Source organism: Takifugu flavidus, chromosome 5, assembly GCF_003711565.1.
Source record: "Takifugu flavidus isolate HTHZ2018 chromosome 5, ASM371156v2, whole genome shotgun sequence".
Taxonomy (NCBI): domain Eukaryota; kingdom Metazoa; phylum Chordata; class Actinopteri; order Tetraodontiformes; family Tetraodontidae; genus Takifugu; species Takifugu flavidus.
In genome coordinates, this window is record NC_079524.1 from 7,983,065 (window position 1) to 8,009,129 (window position 26,065).

The 26,065-nt window shown below is 47.3% G+C and overlaps 1 protein-coding gene and 2 long non-coding RNA genes across 3 annotated transcripts in view; 2 read left to right on the forward strand and 1 right to left on the reverse strand.

Moving 5' to 3' along the window:
* The window catches only part of ccser1 (coiled-coil serine-rich protein 1), a 72,030-nt gene extending 62,688 nt beyond the window's left edge, over positions 1 to 9,342 (forward strand). Inside the window, 1 exon segment of the mRNA XM_057034360.1 lies at positions 5,570 to 9,342. Coding sequence (XP_056890340.1) covers positions 5,570 to 6,343 — 774 coding nt within the window. The 3' untranslated portion in view covers positions 6,344 to 9,342.
* Positions 9,343 to 11,093: 1,751 nt separating this feature from the next.
* Positions 11,094 to 15,501, forward strand: LOC130526575 (uncharacterized). Its single transcript, XR_008950793.1, has 2 exons — positions 11,094 to 12,586; positions 12,828 to 15,501. It is a non-coding gene; the product is annotated as an uncharacterized LOC130526575 (long non-coding RNA).
* LOC130526576 (uncharacterized) lies at positions 15,174 to 16,482 on the reverse strand. The gene is made up of 2 exons (XR_008950794.1): positions 16,332 to 16,482; positions 15,174 to 15,210 (listed from the first exon to the last, which is right to left on the reverse strand). It is a non-coding gene; the product is annotated as an uncharacterized LOC130526576 (long non-coding RNA).
* Positions 16,483 to 26,065: the final 9,583 nt, after the last annotated feature.

Genomic DNA, 26,065 nt, shown 5'->3' on the forward strand with positions numbered 1-26,065 from the left:
TTTTGTCTGCATCAGAACTGATAAAATCTTCTCTTTGTTCCCACAACTCTACATTTGTTCCGAGTTGCAGGGAGTTGGACGGTCTCCCAGCATGCATTAGGATACAGGTAGGTTAATCCTTGACTGATCACAGGGTTCCTTCCACAGACAAATGATTAACACCTACAGAGGCTCCAATTCACCCCGACTCCATTTGCTTGGATAAGAAACAAGATTACAGCTTGCTGCCACGGCAACCTTGAGAAGCCTGAGCTCGTCCCTTGCAATTACAAAGAAACTAGTGCCAGTTTCATTGGACTTCTGCAGCTTCTCGGTTTAAATTAATCAGCGATTTAATTGTTTTCCCAGCACTTTCCGAGGGAGAGGGAAATCTTTTGTTTTGGTCTCCTTCATGTGGATGTTTGAAGTCAAAGTTTTAATTGTGGAGTGAATAAATACATTTTATGGGGTGACGGAAACTGCCATTTACCACCGGCTGCACATTCACGCTCATAAAAATGAACAAAATGGACGCCTTTAAGTCTTTTCTCACAGGAAAATAAGGCCGCTGCTTTGCTAATGATGTTCTTGACACACTATTTCCCCCTGAATTGTCACATCCTTCTTTAGCATCACAGTAGATCCAGTTTACTATCATCGATTGTTGCTCTCCGTGATCCTCTCTGTTCCCTCCACCTGAAAAACATGCACCTTTAGATTGATCCCAGTCACGCCTCTGCTCGCCATCACTTCTCTTTTTCTTCATCCCTGCTTCTTAGCTCCCGTGTCCATCAGAACTGCTCAGGAACCCTCATTAGGCCTCATTAGCGGTGTGCCACCAGCATCAATGCCTGCCAGTCTGCGTTCTGACTGCAGGTCCTGTGGCTGAACAGTCGTCATCGACATGGACTCTCATCCAAAGCAGCGCACCGGTTAGATACTGATCATATTAGATGCCTCCAAATCAAAGGCGGCTGCGATGCCCTGTCTGCTCACTGTTGCTAGGTGACATGAGTTTGACTGTGAGTCAATAATACAAAAAAAAAAAAAAGATGTCATATGCTATTTTTTGGTGCACTTCTATCGGATCTTCTGACCAGAGGCTGCTTCATTCATCATTGTTCTCCTGCTTGATAGTGTTTCCATCAATGTCTCTGCTAGTCTCAAAGGGAGAAACGAGCAGACAAAGGATGTAAGTTGCTGCTAAAATAGGTGGTAAAAGTCACGGGATGACATTGTGAACTCATTTGCATTTTGATTGTGCCCTGTTTGCCACACCAGCCCTGCTCTCCTCGCCCCAGGTTCTCAGCAAAAAGTGCTGTTTCACAATCTGTGAAATTCTTTGGATCTTTTTTTTTTTTTCATTCTAATTCAAAAGGGAAAATAATGTCCGTTTGTGCGCGGCAACATATATTTTTTCCTAATGGCTGTTGGGAGATCTGGAGCATGAGAGGCATCGAGTGTTTAAACGTGTGGGAGCTTGTGTTTGTGGTTGTACCTGGACCGGTATATTTTAGCTCTGGTTCTTATTTTCAGACATTTTTAATTATTTCACATTGAAACCTTCACATTTGAGAGTCACGGATCTGCTGGAAGGCTGTATATTGTTCAACAAGGACCTTTTCAGCCTCCCTCTATACTTATACAAGACAAATTGGGAAGAAAAGACGGGATTAGTGGCAAGACTTTCGGAGATTCTCCGATCCACTGCTGATTCTGTGCTCGCCTTATAAACTGGATAATGTTCTGGATCACTTCTGATGGGGTTCTATTACCAGAGACTTACTGGGTTCTGTACCAACCAGTCCAATAAACTAGAGGAATGCTACGGCCAACAGGCTCAATCTGCAGTTTCACCATGCGATGGGTTGTTTGTTTCAGACTTATGAGCCAGAGTTTTCCACATTTCCTCTGTGAATACTGGATCTGACTTTCTGGGCATAACAATCAGTCCATTTGTCTCCCTCCTCCACAAACGTACCGCAGCGCTAATCATTAGTCAGCTTCACGGCTGAGGATATTTTTCCCTGCTTCCCTAAAATCATCGTGTTAGCTTTTATATACAGACACTGGGAGTTAGAAGCAGCAAAAATCTGAAATAAAATCAGATTTTCTCTTGTTTCCCGACAGTCTCCTATCGGTGTGTTTACCGTTAGTGTAGATTGTGAGGAACAGGGTTTTCTTTATCCACTGACTATATATTTTTAAAACACGCGGCCCACATAAGCTGAAAATACGGTTTGTCTTTAAAAGCACCACACCATCAGCAGTATAGATTTTAGGCCTGAGATCAAATGTAAGCTTTATTTTACAGTCTGGCTCTGGCCTTTGTGTGGGGAATGTGCCACTTTCTCAGCCTTCTTTTAACTTGTTTCACGCTTGTATAAATGATGTTGAGGCTGACAGGTGAGCGTTCTGAAGTGGGACCTGTTGGGCTCACAGGACATGAATGGAAATGTATTTGGTTCTGGTCTAAACAGGATTTAGAGCACCGTCTATGTGGGTGTTCTGCACTGTTTTTGTGTCTGAACGCTCCGGCTGTTCACACTTTCAACAAACCAAATAATTGCTTTGTTCACTGAGTGTGTTGGTGTGTAAGAACTTCCTCTCTGCAAACTTTTACCTTCCTAATGTGAGTGCGAAGGAAAGTTTTTTTTTTTTTTTTGCCCGATTCTGTTTAGCAGACAGGCGGATGCTGGTAGGATGCATTAGAAGTTCTCTTGAACCTTCATCTCTTATCACCTTTTTTCTTGTATAATAACAAGACAAACCAGCCAGCAGCATTAAAGGATGGTGTTTTAAGGTGTTCATGTGTCACAGGAAGCTGATGTGTATGCAAGACCATTAGAACATTGCCTTTGTTCTACACAGCCCAATAAAACAGGAGAAAGACACCCTCCATTCGCTCTGATTAGCTGCTTTTGCATGTACCTCTGCATGTGTGTATTTATAGGACTATGTGCACCTCCAGAGAGTTGGGACACACAGTACACACACACACACACGCACACACACACACACAAAGGCCGTTCTGTTGCTGGCGAGGAGACAGCCTGCCGCATAGCGTGTTCTTGACAAAGGACACCTGAGTTTGTAAATCATTACCGCTCTCTTCTCTCTGCACCATCCTGAAAGTTTCACTGCTGCCTTTTTTATCGTTTTCATCTCAGGTCACGCTTGAGCCGCGGTTCCTGTTTTCTTTCCCAGGCTCAGCTTTTGTCCCCCTGACACAGAACTTTTGTGGCCTGTACACTCGTCTTGATGGTCACCCCCGGCCTCGGTCTGCTCATTTGTATCCAAGTGATTTACCTTTGCCTGTTGTTCTCTCAATCTTCTGAGGTTGGAACTCCATCACTGATTGTTTTTTTATTTAAATCCGCTATTTAGCCCTAATCAAGCTGTCCCGCGTAAACCTTCACGCTGATAGTGGGTTTTCAACTCACTGCCGATTCCCTCATGCGTTCTCACAACACCCCATGTGCAAATTTTGGCTTTAATAGAAATTCTTAGTAGCCTAATTAGATCAAGAAATCTGCGTGGAGCCTTGTAGCGTTTATCCAGCCATTAGAGCCCATTAGAGAGCACAGACACGAGCCCTGAGCTCCTTAAGTAAGCTGTATAGACAGCCACACACTGTTTGATGTTTTGGTGTGGTGCCTATTTGTGGTTTTTTTCCCTGTTGAACATAAAAGGACTGGAGGTGCGGATTGTTTGGCTGTAATTCCATTTTTTTTTTGAGAAAAAAGACAAACTCGGCCTGGGACCACGATGCTACGGATTATTGTTACTGTCGATGAGGAAATATTACAATCAGACAGATGTTATTGGCAGATCTATTAATCTTTGGTAATAACAGTTTCTGAATGAATGACCTGCGATTGTTCCATGATTTTACATGATCACCGTTACGTTTACTGCTAGGGCCCGCAAGACTCATCAGATCTATAGAACATATTTAATCCTGCTCACCAGATTAGGACACTTTCACTGCCAAATCCTCATAGAATCCTTTCATATGTTGGGAGGATATATTTCACGCAAAACGTCTGGGTCTCGTGTCTTCCCATTTTGTACAAAGTTCCTTTCTCCCGATCACGCGTCGGTCCGATTAATGTGTTTGGTAAAGCCAACGTAGCAGCAAAAACCCAACGCTAGTATTGAACTGCGGAGGTGACAGTGAAAGCAGCGACACACACCATCTCCCGGTACCACACGCTCCGTCGTGGAGGCAGATAAAGGACACCACTCAATAGCATCAGGGCCAATTCAGCGAGTGAGGGAGGTAAAACGGTTGATTTTCCGGGGTGTCGACGCGTGTCGACATTGGAAATAGGACAGTGGTACATGGTGACCAGGCAAGGAAAATAAGCACCCTGCCTGTCTTTGTTGGCCTTTAGAAGCAGGAAATTCAAACTAGTACGGTACCATATTGATCCCCATTGGAAGGACGTTTGAGGACTTTGTGTGCACGCATGCGTGTGTGTGTTCATGTGCTTGAGCCTCGAGAGAATTGGGCCTTATCATACATCACAGCTTACGGTTCTTTAATAACCGTCCTTTTAAATTCAAGTGTCTGTGATCTCCCCATTTACTTTATCTCTTACCGCCTGTAATTTAATTCCAGGTGACAGTATTAGATCATGAGCAGAAAGTGTTTTGGAATTAGCATCACCACTGTTCTACTGTACTTACTCGGTTAGCGCTGTTCTGCCTAATTACATTTCTGCAGCTCACACCCAACTTCCTGTAACAGCCGCGCCGCCATAATTACCCTCAACGTTAATTTGCAAGTGCAAACACACGAGATACGATTCACGCTCACGCGAATGGAAACACAAGAGAAACGCACACGTCGTGTATGTGGACGAGGAAATGCACGCGTCGCCTGGGCTTATTCTGGTGGGTTACTTTCCCACGAGGTTCTGTGTCGGAAGAGATTTTGGCGCTTTAACGAATATCGAGCTGTTGGTTCCGGTGCGCTATTGTGTGTGTGTGTGTGTGTGTGTGTGTGTGTGTGTGTGTGTGTGTGTGTGTGTGTGTGGGGCGCAGAGCAAGGGAGACTGGGGACAGTCATGAAATAGGTTGCATAAGGAGGTGCACTGGAGTGTGAAAGAGAACAGGTGGCTCCAGTTTCTGCCATCTAGCTTTATGTGCCATCTTCCCTATTGTGTGCGTGTGTGCGAGCGTGTGTGCATGTGTGTGTGCTTGTGTCATTGAGAGAGAGTGTCATTAAGATCATACTGCTTGGTGAGTGGGGATTTGTGCATGAGCACATATCCATACATGCCCATGTTAACTTGTCTGTGGGTAAGTGCGTGCATGGATGTGTGTGTGTGTGTGTGTTTTCTTTAGTGAGCAGGGTTCCGGTTGGTTTAGAAACAATTAGAACAAGCTGCAGGAGCTCAGAGAGTTGGTTTTCCAAATGTCACCCTATTAACAATCCATGGTGAACAGCGGCGCTGGTTCTGGCTCCTGCTCCATTTGTCTTGATGTTTTCGTGTCTGTCTCACACACTCTAATGATAAGTGATGAATGCTGGTTAACCTCTCTCTGCCCCCCCCCCCCCATTTTCTTTGTGTTTCTTTTTCAGACCAATCATCCAGGCAGGTCGTCAGGACCAGGCAGCAGCAGCAGCCTGGCTCCAAGGGACCGAAGGGGGGCGCGGGGCGTGGGAGCAGCACTCGGAGGGGACCTCTCTAACCAGCAGCCCCCCCACCACTATCTGCCTCTGCACGGACGCCCTCCTGCCTCCGAACGACACGCTGCCAGAGAGGAGCGGCGCTGCCAGGGGGCCTTGGCACAGTCTGCTGCTCACTTCCCTGCTACCAATCTGGCACCCCCCCCCTCCAACCAGCCCTCTCCCGCTCAAGCCTCATCTGCAACTTCAGCCCAGCTTCAAATGTCAAATCAATGCCCGGCCACTTCAAGTGCTGCTAATCACGCCGCAACTCCATCCCTCTCCCCCCGGCAGCCTGAGGGGGTGTCATCGTCCTCGGAGTCCTTAACTCAAGCAGGGGGAGGCGGAAAGAGTTTGTCAGGTGGGGTAAGGAGAGCAGCGGGTGAACACCACCCCCCCAGCCATATCCCTCGCGCCGTCGGTACCGGCTCTTCCTCGAGTCTCCACAGCCTCGCGAGTCGAGGGAGCCCCTCGCCGAGCGTCTCATCATCCGCCCAGGCCTCCCCCCCACCCGTCACCCCTTCCCCGGCCTCCTCTTCCTCCTCCTCGTCCTCCATATTCCCTGGTCGGTTAGGCCAGCCGCCCCGGGGCCCCCTGTCCCTGCATAGCTACAGTCGTAAAAACGTCTTCCTCCAACATTCCCTGCACACCTCTGAGCTTCTCGCCCTGACGCAGCGAGACAGTTGAGGGGGGGGGGGGGGGGGTGCGGACCATCGACCTGGTCTCAAGCACAGGCGGCCATGTTGGCGGACTTCAGCGAGTTCGCATACAACCTGCTGCTTCTTGTCTCCCCAATCGTCAAACATACGTGGTTGTAATCACAGTTGTTGTAATCCTGAACAACCTCTTGCTAACAGTTTGTTTGAAAACACACACACATGCGCACACACACATGCGCACACACACACACGCGCGCACACACATGCACGCACGTCAGACTGTGAGAGTGGAAAGGCACTCGTCTGTCAGAACTCCCACACTGTGTCATGCTGACAGTGTAGATGTGCTTACGCCTACAGACACACAAGTGCAGACTCAACCTCAAACACACACACACATGCAAACACACAAGCACACACAGACCTAAATGCCCGCTAGAGCAGTGCACTCTGCTTCTCAGCCTGTGCACATTACAGGCCATCACAGCTGAACAAAGAAACGAGGCGGCATTGTTGGAGATTGTTTATTTTTGGTAAAATCAGGTTGTTTTGTTTTTATTTTATTTCCGCATATTTGCATTTGTCTGTGATTTGCTGGAGAGGAACTATGGGACTGACTGACATTTCCAGTGGTGTGAATATTTCCTCACGTTGCCAAACATCCCGGCGTTCTTCGAAATGTGGACAGATCGATGGACGCCAACGTCACGACCCTTTCTGCTGCTCCTCAGACACGTTAAAGAACGGGCTCCTGCTGGTCCTGTGACCACCGGCCCACATCTGGACCAGCAGATGTACGAGAAGCATGAAAAAGGATTTAACGTGCGTTCAGTGGCGCTGCAACTTTTGATATTTTAGGCATATAACACACAGTGAACAAGACTCAGTTGATGTGTAACCGTATGTTTTCGAACACGACAGAAGCTGCATTGAAGAATTTCATTCCAAAAATGAGACATCTGGCAGTTGAAGACCAACAAAACGTGGCGATGGCATCAAAGCGAGCGGTGCTTCTGAACCCCAATGCTAACAAAATCACAAACTCATCAGAAAAATGAGATTGAGCGGAAGATTTAGATCAAGCAATGACAGCTGTGTGTGTGTGTGTGTGTGTGTGTGTGTGTGTTTGTTCCTCCCCCCAAAAAAATGGAGAAAAACACAGATATCTTGTTTTGGAATGAAGCCCTTCAAATCCTCTTAAGGGCTGGGTATTGAACTGTGAAACTTACTGGTGCTTTGCTAAATGACAGTGTCAATATTCATTGTTAGGGTTCCAAAGAGAAAATGGGATTAGAACAATTGCAGAGTAAATATTACACGCAGCCGTTCCCAAACTCTAAAACAGGAGCACATTAGCCCATGCATCAGCCATGTTTTTTATATTGATACCCAGTCCTTGAACCTCCCCGTCTCATCCGTAACGTGTTAATCTCTGAATCAGCGATCCTTCTGGCCGGGCGGCGCCGCTGGAGCCCTGCTCTTGTTATTCAACAGTAGGACACAATCTCTTAGTGTGACATTTACGCCCACTCAGAATGCCACGAACTGAACAAAACCCCAGAAACTAAACGCGTCACAGTTTAAGGAGTGACAAATCTTTCCCTGTTTTACGTCCCTGAGCGAGCGAACTGCATCACCGCCGCCGCCGCCGCCGGCGGATGTGTTGATTTTCGTCAGGGCTGGACTAAATTGTGGCAAAGCTCTTTATTTCCCTGTAAGCTTTAAACAAATCTTTTAATGTCAACGGGTGATGGAAGAGAGTCGCCGAGCACGGGGGCCAGGAGCGCCACAGCTGCTGGCGTGCGACCTTGTCGGCCTCCACGCAGCACCTGGCAGAGGGGAGGCGGCGAGATGGCGGCCGCTGTCCATTTACCGCCTCTCTCCCCCTCCCCCCTCTGCACACGTGCATGCTCGGTAGCGGCCCAGCTCTCCTCTCATTCGGCCCGTTATCTCCCCTCAGCCCGGCGCTGTCACGCAGGGTTTCTGTCACAGACACAGAGGCTTTGAGCCCAGGGCGTCGGGACCTGCAGCACCGCTGATTTTTATTCCAGCGGCTAATGCTGGAATAATTTTACACCTGGCGAATGCAATTAACTTCCCGGTAGGGTAAACAGCCACCAGTAAGGATCCGGATCAGGAACCAAAGCTGCAAAGTGAACTTATCATCCCCCGCTCGGTTTGTTTACAGGCGACGGGTAACGCCGGGCTGACCTCTCCAGAGCTGCTATTTGCATCCCTCCTCATTGCACGCATCATAATTTGCTTGACACCATGTGAAATTTCATAAGGGAATATTCGGCCTTGTTTGCACTGCCCACTCAGGTTTTTTTGCTTTGACTTCCTTTCAGAGCTGAATTCATCCGAGGCGAAAGCCGTCCGCTGATCGCGTCACGTTTAAGGAGCAGGAAACCTCAGTTGACTTGTGATGCCGCACTGAGTTCTCAAAAAACCCTCGATGCATTCAGTCCTGAAACGGCGTCTCCCGGAGCGCCGCTAGGGGAAGATGACATTTTTGTCTGGTTATTTATTGTTGTTTACTTGCCTTATTTATATTTTTAAAAGTATCTGGAGACTAATAAATAAGAGGGATGGAAATGAGACGATCATAATGTTGGAGCTAAATCAGCCATCGCACCATGCTAGCTTTTTAAAAACATACTAGCGTTGTTTCTTTTGTTTATTTCACGAATGGTTGGAATGTATGTTTGTGCACAGATTAATATGTTTGTTAACGGTGGTGAGGTGTAAACTCGACCCAATCGCGTCCGAATCGTTCTCCTGTGTTTAAATAGTTCGTGTTGAAGTGGTGACTCTGCTGCGTCAGAGGGGACGGATTCATGACGGAAAGTTCATCCCACATGAACCGGTCCAGCTGGTTCCGTGCTGAAAGTGTCTCTGGGGTTTTTATGGTTGTTTTTTTAATTTTATTTATTTTTGTCATTCTTGTCACGCTCGTTGTTGTTCCATCAGAAGCTTTTGGTTGGTCGCGTCCCTGCTGTCAGTAATAAATGCAAATACATCCAGGAAGTGTGGAGAACGCTTGTTGATGCGAAGTCGCGGAGCCTCCAAAATAAAACCAATCTTAATGGTTGCGAAACTTAAAAGCACTCGCACACATCTGCAGGTGATGTTTTCCTTCGTTTGATATTAGCCTCCAAACCGTTTGCCCAAGTTTTCATTTGGCAGCGAACATAAAGTACGAAAGAAAAAAAAAATCAATTACATGTGAATGAGTCTGTGTGGGATGTAGACTTGGAGTGTTTACCCCTGAGGGGGGAACCTGCTCACACTCCTCATTTTTGGACTCAATTAGTGTTCTGCCGAGGTTCTGACGGGCTGGCGCGGCGTATCAGAGGCCTTTTGATCCTGATTCGCAGTAATTGATGCGACAGAAGGTCAGCACGTCGGTAAACACGCTCCTGATTGCGCGTCTTTGAAACAGGCATCAACCTGGAGACGGCAGGTCTGTGATTATCTCTTGTGCGGTGGGGTATAATTAGCTCCACGGCTCTTTTTAAAGGCAGTCTGATAAAGTCGAGCGCCAAATCAAATAACTGATCTGCCGACACAAAGAAAACGCTGCGTCTGGTCCAATTCAGCGTTGGGTGGCGGCGGGCCGGCAGGGTGACCACGGTGTCCTCCGCGGTCATGTGAAATAAGGTCCCGGGACATCAGAATTCAGGGGGAAAGAGAACCCAATCTAGCAAGAGTGGCAGATAAAGCAACCTTTAACAGGCAGAAACCTCGAGCAGGACCAGGCTCCTGATGATGCACAGGATAAAGAAGATTATAGAAGGACAGAAAGTCACCCCGGAGAAGCTTACACACACCTGAGCAGCATTTTGGTGTTTCCATGGAAGTGGGAATATTAATCAGGTAATTTCATGGATGTTGGAACGGTGCTGCGTGAAGCGCTGCGTCGCAGCTAAATCCTGACGGAACAGTTTGGGAGGATCCAGAAGAGATTCCCCGTACTGCTCAACAGCTCCAGGGAGCAAATTTGTAGCCTTAAATACACGAAGGCATCTCCCGGCAGCGCTGCGCGGAGCTGCCAGCAGCCTCTTTGTTTAACAACCGTGGATGCTTTTCCTTAATCTTGCTGACGGAAATACATAAACACACCCTCACAAAAACCCTTTCACACGCGGGCACAAGTGAGGAACACATTTGAGTGTTTCCTTTCCTCGTGACGCATTTATGATCCTCAGGTTCCACTTGTCGCTGTGCTTTATTTACCCATTTTCGCCCTCACAATCTGATGTCGGCTGATCGGCCCTCCGGATTTCAGGAGCCATTTTCTTTCCGTCAGGGGGAGATGCCCATCTGCACGCTCTTGGCACGGTTCGCCTTCCCGCCGTGCACAGGGGACGCGGGGGGAAGTGAGAATGATGGCCCTCAACGTGCTCGTTGTGGAGTGTGAGATGTTTGCAGCCCACATGAATAATCTTGGCTCTTCCGCGCTCGCGGTCGATCAATCGGGGAGGGATTTGAATATCTGCCTGATCGGAGGAGACGCACATCTGAGCAGAGGGTGATTATTGGAACCAGCTCCCATCTTAGTTTACACTATTTTTGTCACCAGATGCATAAAATGTGCACGATTGGCGTCAAGCGTCCACAGATCTGAACCCCTGAATGGAGCGTCCAGTACCTGCTCAAATATGCAACACCCGCCTCAGATGCCAGTTCAAGAAGGGTTGGAGGGTGTATGTGTGTGTGCGTGTGTGTGTGTGTGTGTGTGTGTGTGTGTGTGTGTGTGGGGGGGGGGGGGGTCTGACGGGCTTTGTCATTTTAAAGCTGTGCTGATTGAATGTGACAGGCGGCGCAGCTGCCTGATCTGTCCATTCTTCTCTTATAACCCCACTGGTCTATTTTTTGATCTGTCTGAACCGCGGCGTTGATCGTAGCGCGGATACTTCCAGCACGTCCGTAATTATCCTCGCCGCTGCCAATGGCAACCGGCTGAAGGCTTCGCTCAACCAACACACCAACTTCTCCGTCCTGCGGTTTCCTTCAAACCCGCAGCAGAACCTCGGCAGGGCCGCTGCCGGTGTACCGGTGCTGGTCGGGCACAGCGGGGAGGCTCTGGGTTCGGGTCCAGCTTGGTGGCTTCTGTGGTGGTGACCGGTCCAGGATGAACTCCTGGCTCTATTCACGCCCATGGATGGATGGAGGAGGGTTCTGGACTGAACAATCCTCGACAGCACTCGGTTTGAAATATGTGCAGTTTCTGCGTCACCATTTTCACGGTGATGCACAGTTTCTGGGCCTGTCAGCCTGCAGAGTCCCCCCCCCCCCCCACACACACACTAAAAATGTCATAATATGGGTCGGCTTTTCTACACAGGCGCCGTTTGACTCCACGCTGCTCTGCTGTCTTCGCAGATACGAAGGCATGAATAACGGATTTCAGATGACATTTTTAGAATGGATTTGTGTGTGTGTGTGGGAGTGTGTGTGGGAGAGTGTGTGTGCCTGGACCAGGCACTCGGTGTAACAGTTGGCAGAGTTCTGTGTTGTCCGTGCCCGTGTTGCCCATTTTGTGTCCCCCCCCGTCCTCCTTTTTGTGCCACTGGACGACTGTGTGGACACACAGGCCAAACTTAGCCCGCGCTCCTACAGGAGGCAGATGGTTGTGTATTATCATGTTGACGATACTGTTAGCCACCGCGCTCTCAGGCAGCCCACTCAGCATCCCTGTGCCCCCCCCCACCGGGGCTCGAAATAATAAACATAATGTGCCATTTATGGTTTGTCAGAGGAAATCGCAGATGAAACAGCTTCATTTGGAGGTCATGTTCTTTCCTTGCTTCCGTCATTTCTCCTCCTGCAGCTCAAACACCTGAGTTCAGGTGCCCGTGATGTTTATTTACCAAAGGGGCGTGGCAGATGCCTTTTTTATTGATTACCAGTCATCATTTCTTCATTAGGATCGTGATAAATGGACAAATGAGAAATACAAGAGGATCCATCAACTCTGAAGAACCGCCTGATTTCCAGCCTGAATGCTTCCATCAGCAGGAACAACACACAGAATTCCTTCCAGGAGACCTGGTCCAATCACAGTCCAGCGATTCCCCACACAGGAGGAAAGTTTTCGGACCTCATTAAGGAAGTTCACGCCAATAAAATCCACCAAAACGACAGCTGGAAGATCCCAGCGCAATGAAGGAATCAAAGGAATTATTTTCAGCTCAAACACTCAGTTCAGATTAATGTCGCCCTCCTCAGAAGATCTCGCAGATGGAATTGCTTCGTTTTCAATTCTGCGGTGCGTTTTTTCTTCTCCCTGATTAGATTTCATGATCTTTTGACGGGATTTGCAGAACTTTTGCTGAAGTTTGACATTTTCTGAAACGTAGAGGGAGTTCGAAGGAGGCCAAATGTGATGCAAAGACGTCTGGCCTGGAGAAAAGGCTTCACAAGCTGACTTAAAAAAAAAGAAAGAAAGGTTCTGTAAAATCTGACATGACTCATAATATCGGACTCCTGTGGCCGTTTGTGTCCAGTAGAATTCAGGATGGACAGAATGGGAGAGTTCCAGTGGTGACCTGAGAGGTGGCTCCAGTGATGCTGGGTTTACTGGGAAAGACGGAGATGGATGGTGACCAACCTGTAGCAGGACAACCCCCCCCCCCCCCCCTCCTCCTCCTCCTCCTCCTCCTCCTCATCATCATCATCATCATCATCATTGAGTATAAAGTATTTCTACTCATTTACTTCACACAAGACACTAAAACCTCTGCTTGGATGTTTTTTGTGTGTGAGGGCACTGCACTCACAAGCATGTGTGTGTCTGTGTGTATGTGTGTGTATGTGTGTGTGTGTGTGTGTGTGTGTGTGTGTGTGTGTGTGTGTGTGTGTGCACGTAGGCGGCTTATCCTCCAAGTTGCAACAACCCAGTCGATAATCATGCAGCAAATGAGCCTGCTGTCACTGCTTTGGTCCCCTGACAGAGCTGCTGCAGCCGCAGAGCACAGACACGAAAAACACAGAGATGAAGAGGCATCACGCACGCACGCACGCGTGCGCACGCACGCACGCCCACACACACACAAATCAAAAATCCCTGTTTCTTTTTTAAGCCAATTATGCAGGCCAGAAACCTTCCATATGGCTTCTGCTATTTCAGATTATGCTGTATACAGTGTGTGTGTGTGTGTGTGTGTGCGCGCGCGCGTGTGTGTGTGTGTGCGTGCACGTCTGCGTGTTTGTATGTGTGTGTGTGGTGTCATTGTAACACAAAGTCAGATGGAGCCTGAGGCCACAGATCAGATCACCAAACAAAAAAATGGCCACAATTTGTCGTGTCCGTCCAACGTCGTGGACACCAACAAATACGAATCTCTGAATCTCTGAGGAGACAAACAAACAAACAAACAAACAAACACATCTTTAATTAGAAGCCATTGGTGATGTCACTCCACCACAACAGGTGAACGTGGTAAACCTCTGCTGCGCTCCGCTGAAGATGGATCCCACGATGGCGCATCACAGGAAACACAACACCAACTAGTGGCGCGGCAGGGGAACTGCAGGAGGTTCAACCTTCTGTCGGAATACTTTAGTTCTGAGAACAAAAGCAGGTTGTTGTGGTGGTAAACGGGCTGTAAGTATGAATTCATCGCTTTGGCCCGTGGTGTTGCAACAATGTCCCATTGACCTGACCATCTAGGGGATAATCGCTCCTTTCTACCACTCACTTGAAACAACTATGAATACATTTGTTATCTTCGTCCTATTAAATTCCCGAGCAACGAGGGCTGGGATCCGAAGAAACGTAAAAGATGATGGTCCTATATTTTTATGGGCCTCAGAAGGAAGAAACATCCGCAGGCTGAACAGAGATATGAGAAAATCCTGCACACCTGCACCGACCTTCTCCTGCTCGCACACACACACACACACACACACACACGCATGCATTGGCACAGCACACAGGCGCAGACACAGATATGGACCCACCTTAAGATGAGTGCCTCTGCAGGCTCTTGGGATTGTTTGATGTGTGGAAATCAGAGGAGGTCTCTTGTGCGTGGACGTCTCTCTGTGCTTGTGTGGTCTTTTTGATATTCCGATATTAATGCTCTCTGTTGTAGTTCAAGACCATCTTTGATTTTCAGATTTTGTACCAGCCGCGGCTGCAGCTACGGTTGCTTCACCCATCTCAGCCTGCTGGTTCCCTCAGAGCAGACTTTAAAAATGCGGCGGAACAATCACCGCTTCCTTCCCCCTGCACGGGAGGGAGGGGAACCACCAACAGCCGGGCTGCACGGAAGAGCGGCCGGCGCTCCGAGAATCAGGAAGAGCCAGCTGGCAGCCAGAGCTAACAGGCATGAGCGGCCATGAGCGACTGCTGCAGACTCTCCTGTATCAGTGGAGGGAGTCTGTTGGAGCAGCAGGAAACATCAGCGTCCCCTGCATGTTTGTCAAAACATCACGTGGATTCAGGATGGCCCCCCACATGTGTGACCAATAGCAGAAGGAAACCGCAGTAGCTGGGTTTCAACCAGTAGAGGGCAGTGGTTATAACTTTAAATGAATTATATGTATATGTGTGCAAAGGAGGTTGTGTGCATTATATAACCAGCATTATTGTCCGCATTAGCTTTAGCATCCTCTGGCTCATGGTACCAGTCTCAGACCTCCAGAGACCAAATAACCATTTTTTTTTACTCTGGTCTTGTGTGACATCACTTCCTTTAGTCACCTGTGATTACCAGGCCCCGCCCTCAAGTTACACTTGTGTGCCATTTGTTGTGTTGCCCTCCATTTTCCTTCCACACTAAATCATCTTCCATGCGTGTGTTCATGCTAACATTAGCTTGTGATGCAAACTACTTGGGTCGCTACAGGCGGTTCTGGGGTTGAAACCTCGCTCGGCTTCAGTCAGGGCTGCAGCACAAAGAGAGCAGATGATGAGAACCTCGTGTATTATAGCATTTTATTTTGATATTTCACTCAGCCAGGTTGCTCACTGTTAAATCTGTCCCAGCCTACAATTTTTTTCTGAATATATTTTACAGCTGACAGTTTTTAATGTCCCCAGAATACATGCGAATCGAATTCTTAAGGGCTGGATAAAAACTTCAAATCTTCTGGTATAACATTAAATTTAAATATTTAAACAGTGACGTATTATGACATTGCAAATCAATTTCAAGATTAAAGTTCCCTGACTCGCCACTGGTCACGAGGATCACTGAGAATTCACTTCTTATTGGAACTGGAGAACGAGCCTGCTGAAAACATGTTATGGAGTTTGAACAGTTTTGAATTAAATAAAATATATATATACATAGAGACAGAGCAAATGCATGTATGTACGTGCATGTGTGTGCGTCAGCAGATACGACATGAAGTAGATTCAGAGAAAAATAGCACTAAAGATGAAATGATTAGTAATTATTATACTATTACTGTGTATATGATACTCAAGTGGCTGAGTCATATAATGACACGGTTCCTCTGTGCAGCTGATTTGGTTCACATATTGATGAGATTAGTTTAGTTTCTCAGGTTGTTAAAGCTCTCAGCTTTGTGCTCTATACATTCACATAAAAGGAGGCGTTTGGTTTCATGTGACTCTGTGGAAAATGCAGCGAACATCGGTCCCTTATTTCAGTTGTTGTTTTTATTGGGGAGCTCAGAGAACTACTGGTTTCATTTTATTTCAGCTGAACATTGTAGCGTTTAAATACTAACCTCTGTCCTTAGAACCAAATGTTCTTCCTTGTTTATGAATGACAGAAAGACGTTAATGTGCTTCAAGACTGCTCCTTTATCGTCATATAACATTGTACAGATGATTAACATAACATGACGCACTCAGAGGCCTTGATGAAGATTGGAAAGTATTTTTAAATGATTCTCTGACAATATCCTTCCCCCTCCCCCTCAGCTTCACCCTCACCCTCTCCCTTTCCCAAAACCTCCTCCAGAACCTTGTGTCTAAAATGTTTTGCTAACATCTTGTTACCATTTATCAATACAGCAACATTACTTGAAGTACTCACCTCCATTATAATGTTCTTCGAACGTTAGATGAAAATATTTCCTTTGAAACATGAACAGAACCTGTCGGGAACGTTAGCGAGAACGTTCCCTGCTAGCCGACGTGGCCTCTCACCAACCTTTGTTCTCATCATTATCACGTGTGTTCGCTCGATGTTTCCTGAAGAATGAGCTTCTATTTCAGACGCACACACACACACACACACACACACACCTCCGCTGCAGCTCATCACCCTCGTGGTAATGTTTGAATGCGTATCTGCAGGTCGAGGTGAGGCTGCTATAATCAACCTAGATGTTCTTTTCTACACACGGCTAAAGTGTTGTGCAGGTGGGCTCTCGGCTGTACGCGGAACCACAGTCTCCTGTGTGACTACCCACTCATTTCAATTTTAGAAGCCAAACGGTTACATAACCGTTAAAATAAATCACACCACACCGCTTCTTTAACTTGTCGTTTTAATCAGTCTACTGTAGTTTTGCGTCTGAACGTGCGGCCCTGATTGTGTTGAGATGCGAGAGCAAAATGATGTCCAAATTCTGACTAAGTTTGGGTGACTTTGTGTTTAAACAGACAGTTTAAACACAAACAACACAACGTTTGTCCTCAGAGCCTGACGTTCATCACCCCCCCCCATCCCAACTATGCTGCGGCCCCCCTCAGCGAATATCCTCGAGGTGAGCTGGAAACCCCCCTTTTACACCATTAATTTAACTTTAATGTGCAAAGAAGCATGTGGAGTGGCTGGAAACCCAAGGTTACGGCACATTTTCTGATGAAATGTGACATGGCTCAGAAGTGTTTTCACCCTTGAGTTGGTCAAACTGGAAGAGTCTGAGTGTGTTTTATTTTTTATCCAGGTAATTCTCTCCCACACCTCCAACAGGACTGCAGCGGCACTCACACGCGCCTCCTGACGGCTTTTAACAGCCATTAACTCAAGGATCCAAACGGTTTCTACTAGTGCTGAGCTTTTTAGGCTTGTTCACCAGAGAGCACTGGGTCGCCATGAAACTTCACTTGAGAGACCGTTTATTGATCAATTTGAGCAAAAGAAAAAAGAAAATTCTGTCTCAGGTTTTGGAGCAGGGACACAAATTGTTTCATTTTTGGTCCAAAAACCTTCATTTCTTGACTTGGATAATAGTTTTTTCTTCCCTTCAGATTTCGACGTGCCCGACGTCTGATTTCTCTGTTTTGGTTCTTCTCTACTGGCCAGAACCTCACTGGGTCCAGATGCTTGTTTTTGATAGATTTACTTCAATTTCCTGACATTTTAAACCTCCCCTTCCTCATTTCCCCATGTTTTCTCCCTCCATGTCTTTGTTTTGCTTGTTTAAACGTGTTTCTCGAGGTTCCATTCTTTTATTGTGAAAGTGCCTCCTGATTCCACTTTCATCACACATCTGTGCTTCTTGATTTTTAGCTGTAATTTTTTGGTTTTCGTATTTGTTCCACTGGTTCCTTTGTGTGTTAAACTCTATGTTGATGCATATCGCATTTTTACAAAAATAAGCGCTATTGTACGATATATTTTAATTTAAATTCACGTAAAAACAGGAGAATATTGTAAATTCCAGCTTGTAATAAAAGAAATAAATAAAATGGGAGTAAAAGTGCTTAATTTGCCAGAATATTAAGGAAGGGAGAGGAGTTTGGGGACAGTGGAGGACGGTTTCTGTGTTTATCTGAGGGAGCTCAAAGAGCAGCTAAAATATTCAGCTGAATTTCAGAAGAATGAAAATGCCTGGCAGGAAAAACACAACATGATGCTGAACATGGGGTCTTCAAAGAGAGGGGGTGGTCCGGAAGAAGACAGCTGGGAGAGGGGAATAAACGAGCAGAGGAGAGACGAGAAAAGAATCAAAAAGAGGAAGGAAGGATGACGGAGGCCGCAAATGACACTGAGAGGGGAAGAAAAATCCCAGCAAAGGTTTGCTCTCCTCGTTCATTCCGGCTTCCTTTGCCATGTCTTTTCCCTCCCACCATTTAAGCCTCCCCAGCTCATCCTCACCTGACCATCTCCTTCCCACCATCCCATCTGTCTCCTCGCCTTCACCTGTCCCCCCCCCACCTCCGGATTTCACCCATGTGTAGATCAGGCTGCTGCTCATGTCTACAAGGTCCCACTCGACGCCTTTGGTCCTAAAGCTGAGTGAGGGGAACGTTCCATGGCGACAGCAGAGGTGTGCGGCACGACACAGTCGGGATGTTCTCTGCTTCCTGCGTGCTTCAATTAAGGACCTGCTGTTTGGCTGAAGGGCCTGCAGCTCTGTGTGCCGAGGACCGGATCAGGGTTGGACCGATGGCGCCTGTTGCGTGTTTACAGCCGTCTCTCAGCGACCTCCAAACCGTCCTCTGCTACGTCTCCTTCCCTCCGGCTGTTCGGGCGGCAGGTTTAAGCCCCACCAGCTCGCTGCTGGTGATGATGAAAGCAGCCCGACAGGCGGGACGCAGCCAGCCGCCTCCCCCGTCCTCCCGAGGAACGCCTCTGCTGCTGCCGCATAAATCAAAGGCCTCCATCCATCCTCTGTGCTCCCAAAGCCGGCATAAATACCACCACCATAACTGTTCTTAGGACCCATTTGCACAGTTAGAAGGATTTTTTTTGGAATGCTGTCGTTTTGAAGCCGGCTGACATGGACGGAATCATAAGATTTACGGATTCTTTTTTCTTTCTCTCACTTTGTGACCAACCTGTTTGCAGGAAGATGTAAGTGAACTTTGGGCACCAGAGCTGCAGGAGATGCCGCGTTTCCATCGCTGTGTGCTTTTCTTGTGCTATAGTGTTTTGATCGATTGCCCATCCTGACGCGCATTTATTGCACTTTTGAAGGATGAGCAGACTCCTAAAGTTTTCACTCCCCCCCCCCCCCCCCCCCCACACACACACACACTCCTTAGACTCCACATTTTATTGGCTAGCTTCCCCAGGACGTCCGTGTTGTTGTTAGTGAGTTTAGACTCAGACAAATGCTAAATGGTTGCATAATAAATATGTTATCAACTCAATTCCACTTTGGAATCCATAGTTCTGTTTGATTAACTTGCTCTGGTTTCACCTCATCACTGTTTTTGGCTTATTTGACTGATCCATGTGGCACAAATGACATAAACCAGCCTTGAGTCGGTCCGTATTATCCTTTGGTGTCGGTTGGATGTTGTATCAATCCCTGGTGGGATTTGATAGATTTGGAGGGCGTTAATGCTCATTAAACCAACACTGGGGGGGGAGCAAAATTCCACGGTGCGACAATTTCCCGTCGGCAGAAAGTGTTTTGGTTTGTTTTTGTTCAGTTTGCAGTTGCTTCGTCGTCTTGTCACTTTAGAATTTTGATTTTGGGGGCAGGTTCCAGTTTCCTTTCAGCCGAGACCCTCACAGACCCTCACAGAACCTCCTCTGACGTGTTACAATTGAATTCATCACGTCGTTTCGACGCTGCGCCGTAATTGTGCTGAATTAACATCAAATTACAGCAACGCCAATGCTGACAATGGAACAGGTCCATTATCTGCCCCCCAGCTGTCCTGTCTGAGGCCCACATATGACAGTTGTAAACAGTCTTCGGGTCGATCTGATGTGGAATACGGTCATTTTCAAGCAGCTCGGCCTCTTTCAGCTGGTAGTCCAACATTAACCGCAGCCGTCTCCTGCCCACCGGGCCTGTGATTGATGCTTGCTCCCAAACTCTCGCAGCACTTCCTGCTTCACTTCCTGCCTCAGAGGGCGCCACCTGGCATCGAGGAGCCACCCGCACGCATTTAGTGTAGACGTGGTGTAAGACAGGAAAGCAGGAAATGACCCAAAATGGCAGGAAAGAATTAGAGACGTGCAACATTGTGTTGCAAAACAATAACAACATTGAGCAGGTTTGAGCAGGTTTTTTCCCCCTTGGTTCTTAGATTCCTGTTTCCCAGCAAACATGCCCACTGTTTAACAAACAAATCGATCCTGGTTAATGAATTTTTGTTGCCTCAAACATGATTTGTCAGAAAATAACAGCAGCGGATATTGTTGTACGAGATGGTGCTGAGAACTGGGAGGAAAATAAGCTGAGTTGCTGTTCTGGCGAAGACAAAAACAATTAATATTTAAACATTGTCCAACAAACTACAACAGAATTTCTGGGCAGGAAACTGGGCAAGAAAGCGTTTTCGCCAACTGAAGGAGAACATGTAGACGATGTTTCCTCGGAGCCGCGAGCCCAGAGAAACGGTTCTTTCCTCAACCTGAGGAGCAGCCACAGAGGCCGGCGTGATGTGAGAGGCACCACTCCGCTCCGTCACTCTGAAACAAGTCATGCGGCAAAGACAGAGGACAGAGAGCGGATCGGATTTCAAAGTCGGAGTCGGGATTGATGGGAGCGCTGATGGAATTTGCACTCCTGGTTGAATTGACAATTATACGGCGGCTGAAATTGAAATGGGTTTGGGTAAGTGTTTGGCCCGTTTCTGCACTGAAGCCCAGACGCAAATATTGGTATAATTTACGTGAGCGCTTGATACCCTCACTGCCTCATATTCAAGGACTTAATAGCTACTTTCCTCGCAACAAGAAAGGAAAGGGAGCAGAGCATCAAGGGGGAGGGAAGGTAAGAAGAATGGAGAGGAGAAGACAGATGCAGAGGAGCGCTAGGAGCAAAAGCAAGCCCTAATTTGCAAACCATAAGCAAATTATGAGTACACAATTTCTCCCCTCTTGCTACCAGCTTGTCCTGCAGTTTGTTTTGGCTGGCTTGGATTTCCTCCTCTTGTGATTCAGAAGGTCGGCTCGGTACCAAACTCACCTCTCTGGCCTGGGGCGAGAAGACACGTGAGGTAAGGAGGCAAGCAGAGATGATGAGATTGGAACTGCGTATGAACACTCTATTAGAACCCTCAGCGAGCACCAGCGTTTAGAATTATTACTCACGGCTCTCCCTCAGACGGCTTTATCGTTGAATTTAGAGGTGGTTCGACATCTTTCAACCCGCGTGAAACTCGACGCATCGGGAGGCAGACGGCTGCTCTTCATTCGGATCATCTTTTGTTTCATTTTTGGTGACGCGTTTCCTCCCTCGTTATTTTTGCTGCTTTGACGGCCGAGGATGAGAAACAGTCGGAACAGGGCTGTAAAAACCTGCTAAGAAACCACCCGAGTGAAACGGGGACGGAAATGTAGTGCAGCAGGTATCCCAGCCTCCCCAGGCCAGGTCTTTGGGGCGGAATTTTCCCTCTTCATCACCTCATGATGCACAACAAATTGCCAATTCAGGCCATTGATCACCTGCGTGTGCTATTGCCTCCTTTGTTCCAGCTGCTGAGCTCCTGGTTGGATCCATGATGTCACTGCTCGATATAAATTGCATATTCATCCCTGTACACACAGCTCTTCGCCTCACTCACCCCAGTAGGATTAGTCAAACTATTTGAGTTGAACATTTCTGTATTTTATTCTGTGTTCGCTCTATTTTGAGCATTGTAGCGCCACACCTGTGAGCCGACCGAAGCAGAAATGGGTCCTACATCCAAGTGCATTTGTGTCTGTGATGGCGTGCGTTTGCTCGTATGCAGGCAGGTGCTGAACCCCTTGGAGAGACGGCAGAAGTGGTGCACTGCCCTGAAAAAGCAGGACAAATATTAGCGAATGTAAATTTTAAGCAGAATAATCCAGCTGGGTAAAATCCAGGAGGGCTCCTGCATTGCCAGAGGCTCAAGCAGGACTCTTTTTGCCCCCCCCTCTTTTGCTTTAATGGGTATTGACATTTTAAATTACAGAGAGAGGAGAAGGGTTAGAACAGTGCGTGAATTGATGGAAAAGAAACGTGCAGACTGAGTGACCTCACGGTGCACTGAGGCACCTGGACAAGACACAATATAGCGTGGTGTTAACTCCAGCAGCTGCTCTGACTGGAGGTTAGATTTTAAATCAAAATTTACCTTCATCGGGATCTGGATACCTCATAAAAATAATAGAGCATGGAGATTTAAATGAAACATGGGCATTTTTATATGTGCAGAAACCTGATTACTGATGAATGTTCTTGGATTTAAAGGTCTAATGTGTAAGATTGTTGTATCAGATGCATGTTTTTGGGTGTTTCTATTTTTGTGAGCACGTTGGGGGATGTTAAAGAACAGCAGCAAAAGGTTCTCTAGCACTGCTGAAGGGACGGTGGTAGGTTTTTGCATTGATTTATTTATCCAAGTGAACAGACTTAAGAAAATCTCTGCATAAGAACAGCAAAGATCCAGTATGGAGATTTCAAATGCTTGAGGAGGGACTCCATTAGGCCACAGTAGCATCATGAGCTTGAAGTACCATTCAAACACTAAACATCTGCTTGTCAGGCGTCATGTTGGGACACCTGGTGTAAATGGATCTATGGCTACGCCTCAACTATCCAACATTCTCTTTTCAAGCAACATCAGATGACAGAAAAGGATGATTAATTCAGCTCTTGATGGTTTTGTTCATGATTATATTGTTCTTTGGCAGCAGCAGTCAAAGAATAATCTGAGCAATGTTGTTGTGGATATTTAAAGCTCCCTGGAAAAGGAAATGACCAATACGGCTTCTGTGAAATTGGAGGGAAAACAAACAACAACTGCAATGGACCCAGTTTTTATTTTACAGCTGACAGGCTCTTCAACATGGCAGCCTGTTGGTTGAATGGCTTTTTATTTATGGACTCTTCATGAATACACACATGTCATCGAAAGACTCTCTAAGATTGGTGCTAAAACTGCCACTATATGTGACACAGTAGAGGTCCCTGAATGCACCACCTGCACTCATTCAAAGAGACGCCACCGATTGTGTGTTTTATATGCACGTAGTTGCATTAGCAGGAAATGTTGTCATTGGCTTGACTACAGGAACACGTGTGAAGGTTGTTGTGTCTAGTCTGACTGTTTTTCTAAAACCACAGATAGAAAATATGGAAATCCTCTTGCCATTAATATGGTTTATAAATAGAGAGTACACTAAACACAACCCTGCAAACGTTTTTGTTAAGCTGTGACTCTTTAGCAGCCTTTGTGATAACCTATGTGATATTTACTGTTGCTGCAACAACGCACAGTCAAAACACTATGAATAAAACAGCATTCCCATGTTTGTGTGGAGCGTCTCCATCTAAAGCACCACGGTCTAACGTCTGGTTACGGTGGTACAAGAAAACACAAACGAATGGCAGCCAAGTTTGTTATTCAGCCCTGAGGTGTGCAAATGACCCGGTGACCATCTGTTCCATATCAATCCAACATTCTGTTGACAAGAGGTGTTCCTGGACATTCAAGTCAAATTCCATCTCTGCAGACGTCTGAGGGGAAAAGTCTCTAATCCTAAACAAAGAGGACGAGAGAAACTGTTTCCACAGGCTTTGGAGGGGGCAAAAGACTTTGTGCTCTGCTTTGGTTGCCCCACTGGCCCTCTTGTCTCTGTTGGCCCTCTTGGTTATGCTGGACCCGTCTGACGGCTCTCAAACTCGATGGGAATCGAGTATTTGGACCTTCAATGACGCACAGATAAATGCAGTATATTAGCAATGGTTGTGTTGGGGGTAAACTAGGAGAGGATTGTTCTAAAGCGGCTGGACCCTCCTAATCAAAAGTCCTTCCGTATCAGACGTCCTCCGCTGTGACTGAGAGTATTACCGTACACTGCAGCGCGCTCAGACAGCCGCGCCACAGAAACGCCATTCGCTACCTGATTGTGCTGTTTGTTTACATCAACACGGCGATTTATCCGGGACAGGAATGGCCGTTTCCGTCTAAATTTTACCGGTTTCATCCTAAAACGTGCTCTTGCAAACGGGGCCCAAGCTGAACCATTAAGTTAACATTAAACTACGGCTGTGCTGCTTTTCTCTCACTGGCATCTTTGATCCGCCTGCACGATCTCGTCCAAACGGCTGCTGTAAAACAGGCGCGTGCCTGTAAAAGGGCGTCGTCTCCTTCCTGCAGCTCCTCTTTATCAAAAGGCGTTTAAATCAAGTTGACACCTGTGAGAACAGAAGGTCTAAATCACTGAAGAAATCACCAGATTTCTATCCGGTCGGCCATATTTCACCTACATCCACAGGCTTGCGTCTGTTTGAACCCAACCACCCTGCAGGCCGCCTGGTTGGGACGTGTAAACAAAAACGGGATCGATTGTCTGGAAAAGCTTCTACCCTCATTGAGAAATGGCAACCAGTTATAGGACCCTAAAATCTTTCTGCAAAATAAAGAATGCCTCCTGACCCTGAACTGATGTACAGGAAGCTCAGTCATGCAGATTTTCCTTAATTGAAGCGTTTGCTCGTGTTTCATCGTCTTCAGACTAGGCTCTCTGATGCCGAGGGCTCGGCCATTCTCCAGGTAGTCTCACCAGGGAGATTAGTCCTGGTTAGTTGTTCAAAATTGCCATGTTTTATTTGTTTAGTTTAGTGTCTGATGCATGAGTTCTTCCCAGTCTCTCCCTCATCATGAAACCATCTAATGGCCGTGAGGTCGGTGGAGATGGATCAGAGGGGAGGAGAGGAGGGCGCTGGGGAGAGATGTGTGGTATGAGGCAAGAAGTGGACAGGGAAGAAAGAGGGAGGACGGGAGGAGGGATGCAGGGATGGATAGATGAGGGCTTGCAGCAATGGGTGGCTGAGCAGCATGAAAGTGAATGTGGTCCGCAGCCGGGCCAAAGCTGGGGCAGCCTCTTAATAACGGAGCGCCAGAGTCGGGCGGAGGCTGCTCCCTGGTCCACGACGTGGTCAACACTCCGTACCCGCCTCGGTTCTTCTGCCCGTTCAGCAAAAGCGATTTGTTTCAGAATTCACTGCTGCCCCTTAGCCGCAACCATTTGCCCACGCGTCTGCGTCTTTGGAATGGAGCCTTTGATTTTATTTTTTTAAGATTTCAATTTAGGCCAGGTGGAACCTCGAACCAACTCGGCGGGACTCGAGAAAAGCTCCAGTTTTGGTGATTCCGTCGAGGGTTTATATGTGCATTAAGGAGCCCAAATAGTCAAAGTAAATGTCTTCCGTATTAGCGTAACATAGTCTTAACTCTTGTTAGGCCTCAGCAAACAGCATCAACAACAGACACTCCTCCTCAGATCTGAGATGACCATATGTGCACGCAGTCAGTGGAAATTCTGCTGCTGCTACATCTCAAAACTGAGTCACATGTAATTATCACAGCCTAATTATAATGTAAAGTAGAGGACCCCCCCCCCCCCCCCCCCCCCCACACACACACACGCACACACACAGGACACACACACATGTGTTTGGTTATACGTGCAAACTAGGATTTCGATTACTTCTATTCTTGATCACAGGTTGTAACCCTAACCCTGACACAGGCTGTCGGGGGGTCAGGGGTGGTGACGGCCCCCCAGCGTTAGGGTGGCCCAGTCTCCAGATTGTTTGTGTAATTTAAAGCTTTCCTCCTGTAATTAACGAGGCAGCGTGAGTACCGCCACGCACACCTGTGAGCGGAATACGTGGTGGAAGGTTCCTGCTACGGTCTTCCAGGGTTCTTTGACATAAGCTACGGCGGCTGATTGGCCAGAGTCGCTGTGTTCACCCCCTCTTTCCGTCTCAACATGGACTCGGTCGCCCCTCGTCTCACCTCACCTGCCGTCTGTGAGGTGGAAACTTACAAATCCCTTCATTTTCTTTCTACATCGCCATTTAACGTGGGATTTATGTAGAAGTGGGAGGTACCAAGCAGGGGGAAAAGCTCTGCTACCATATTATCGCTCCTGGGGAGCTT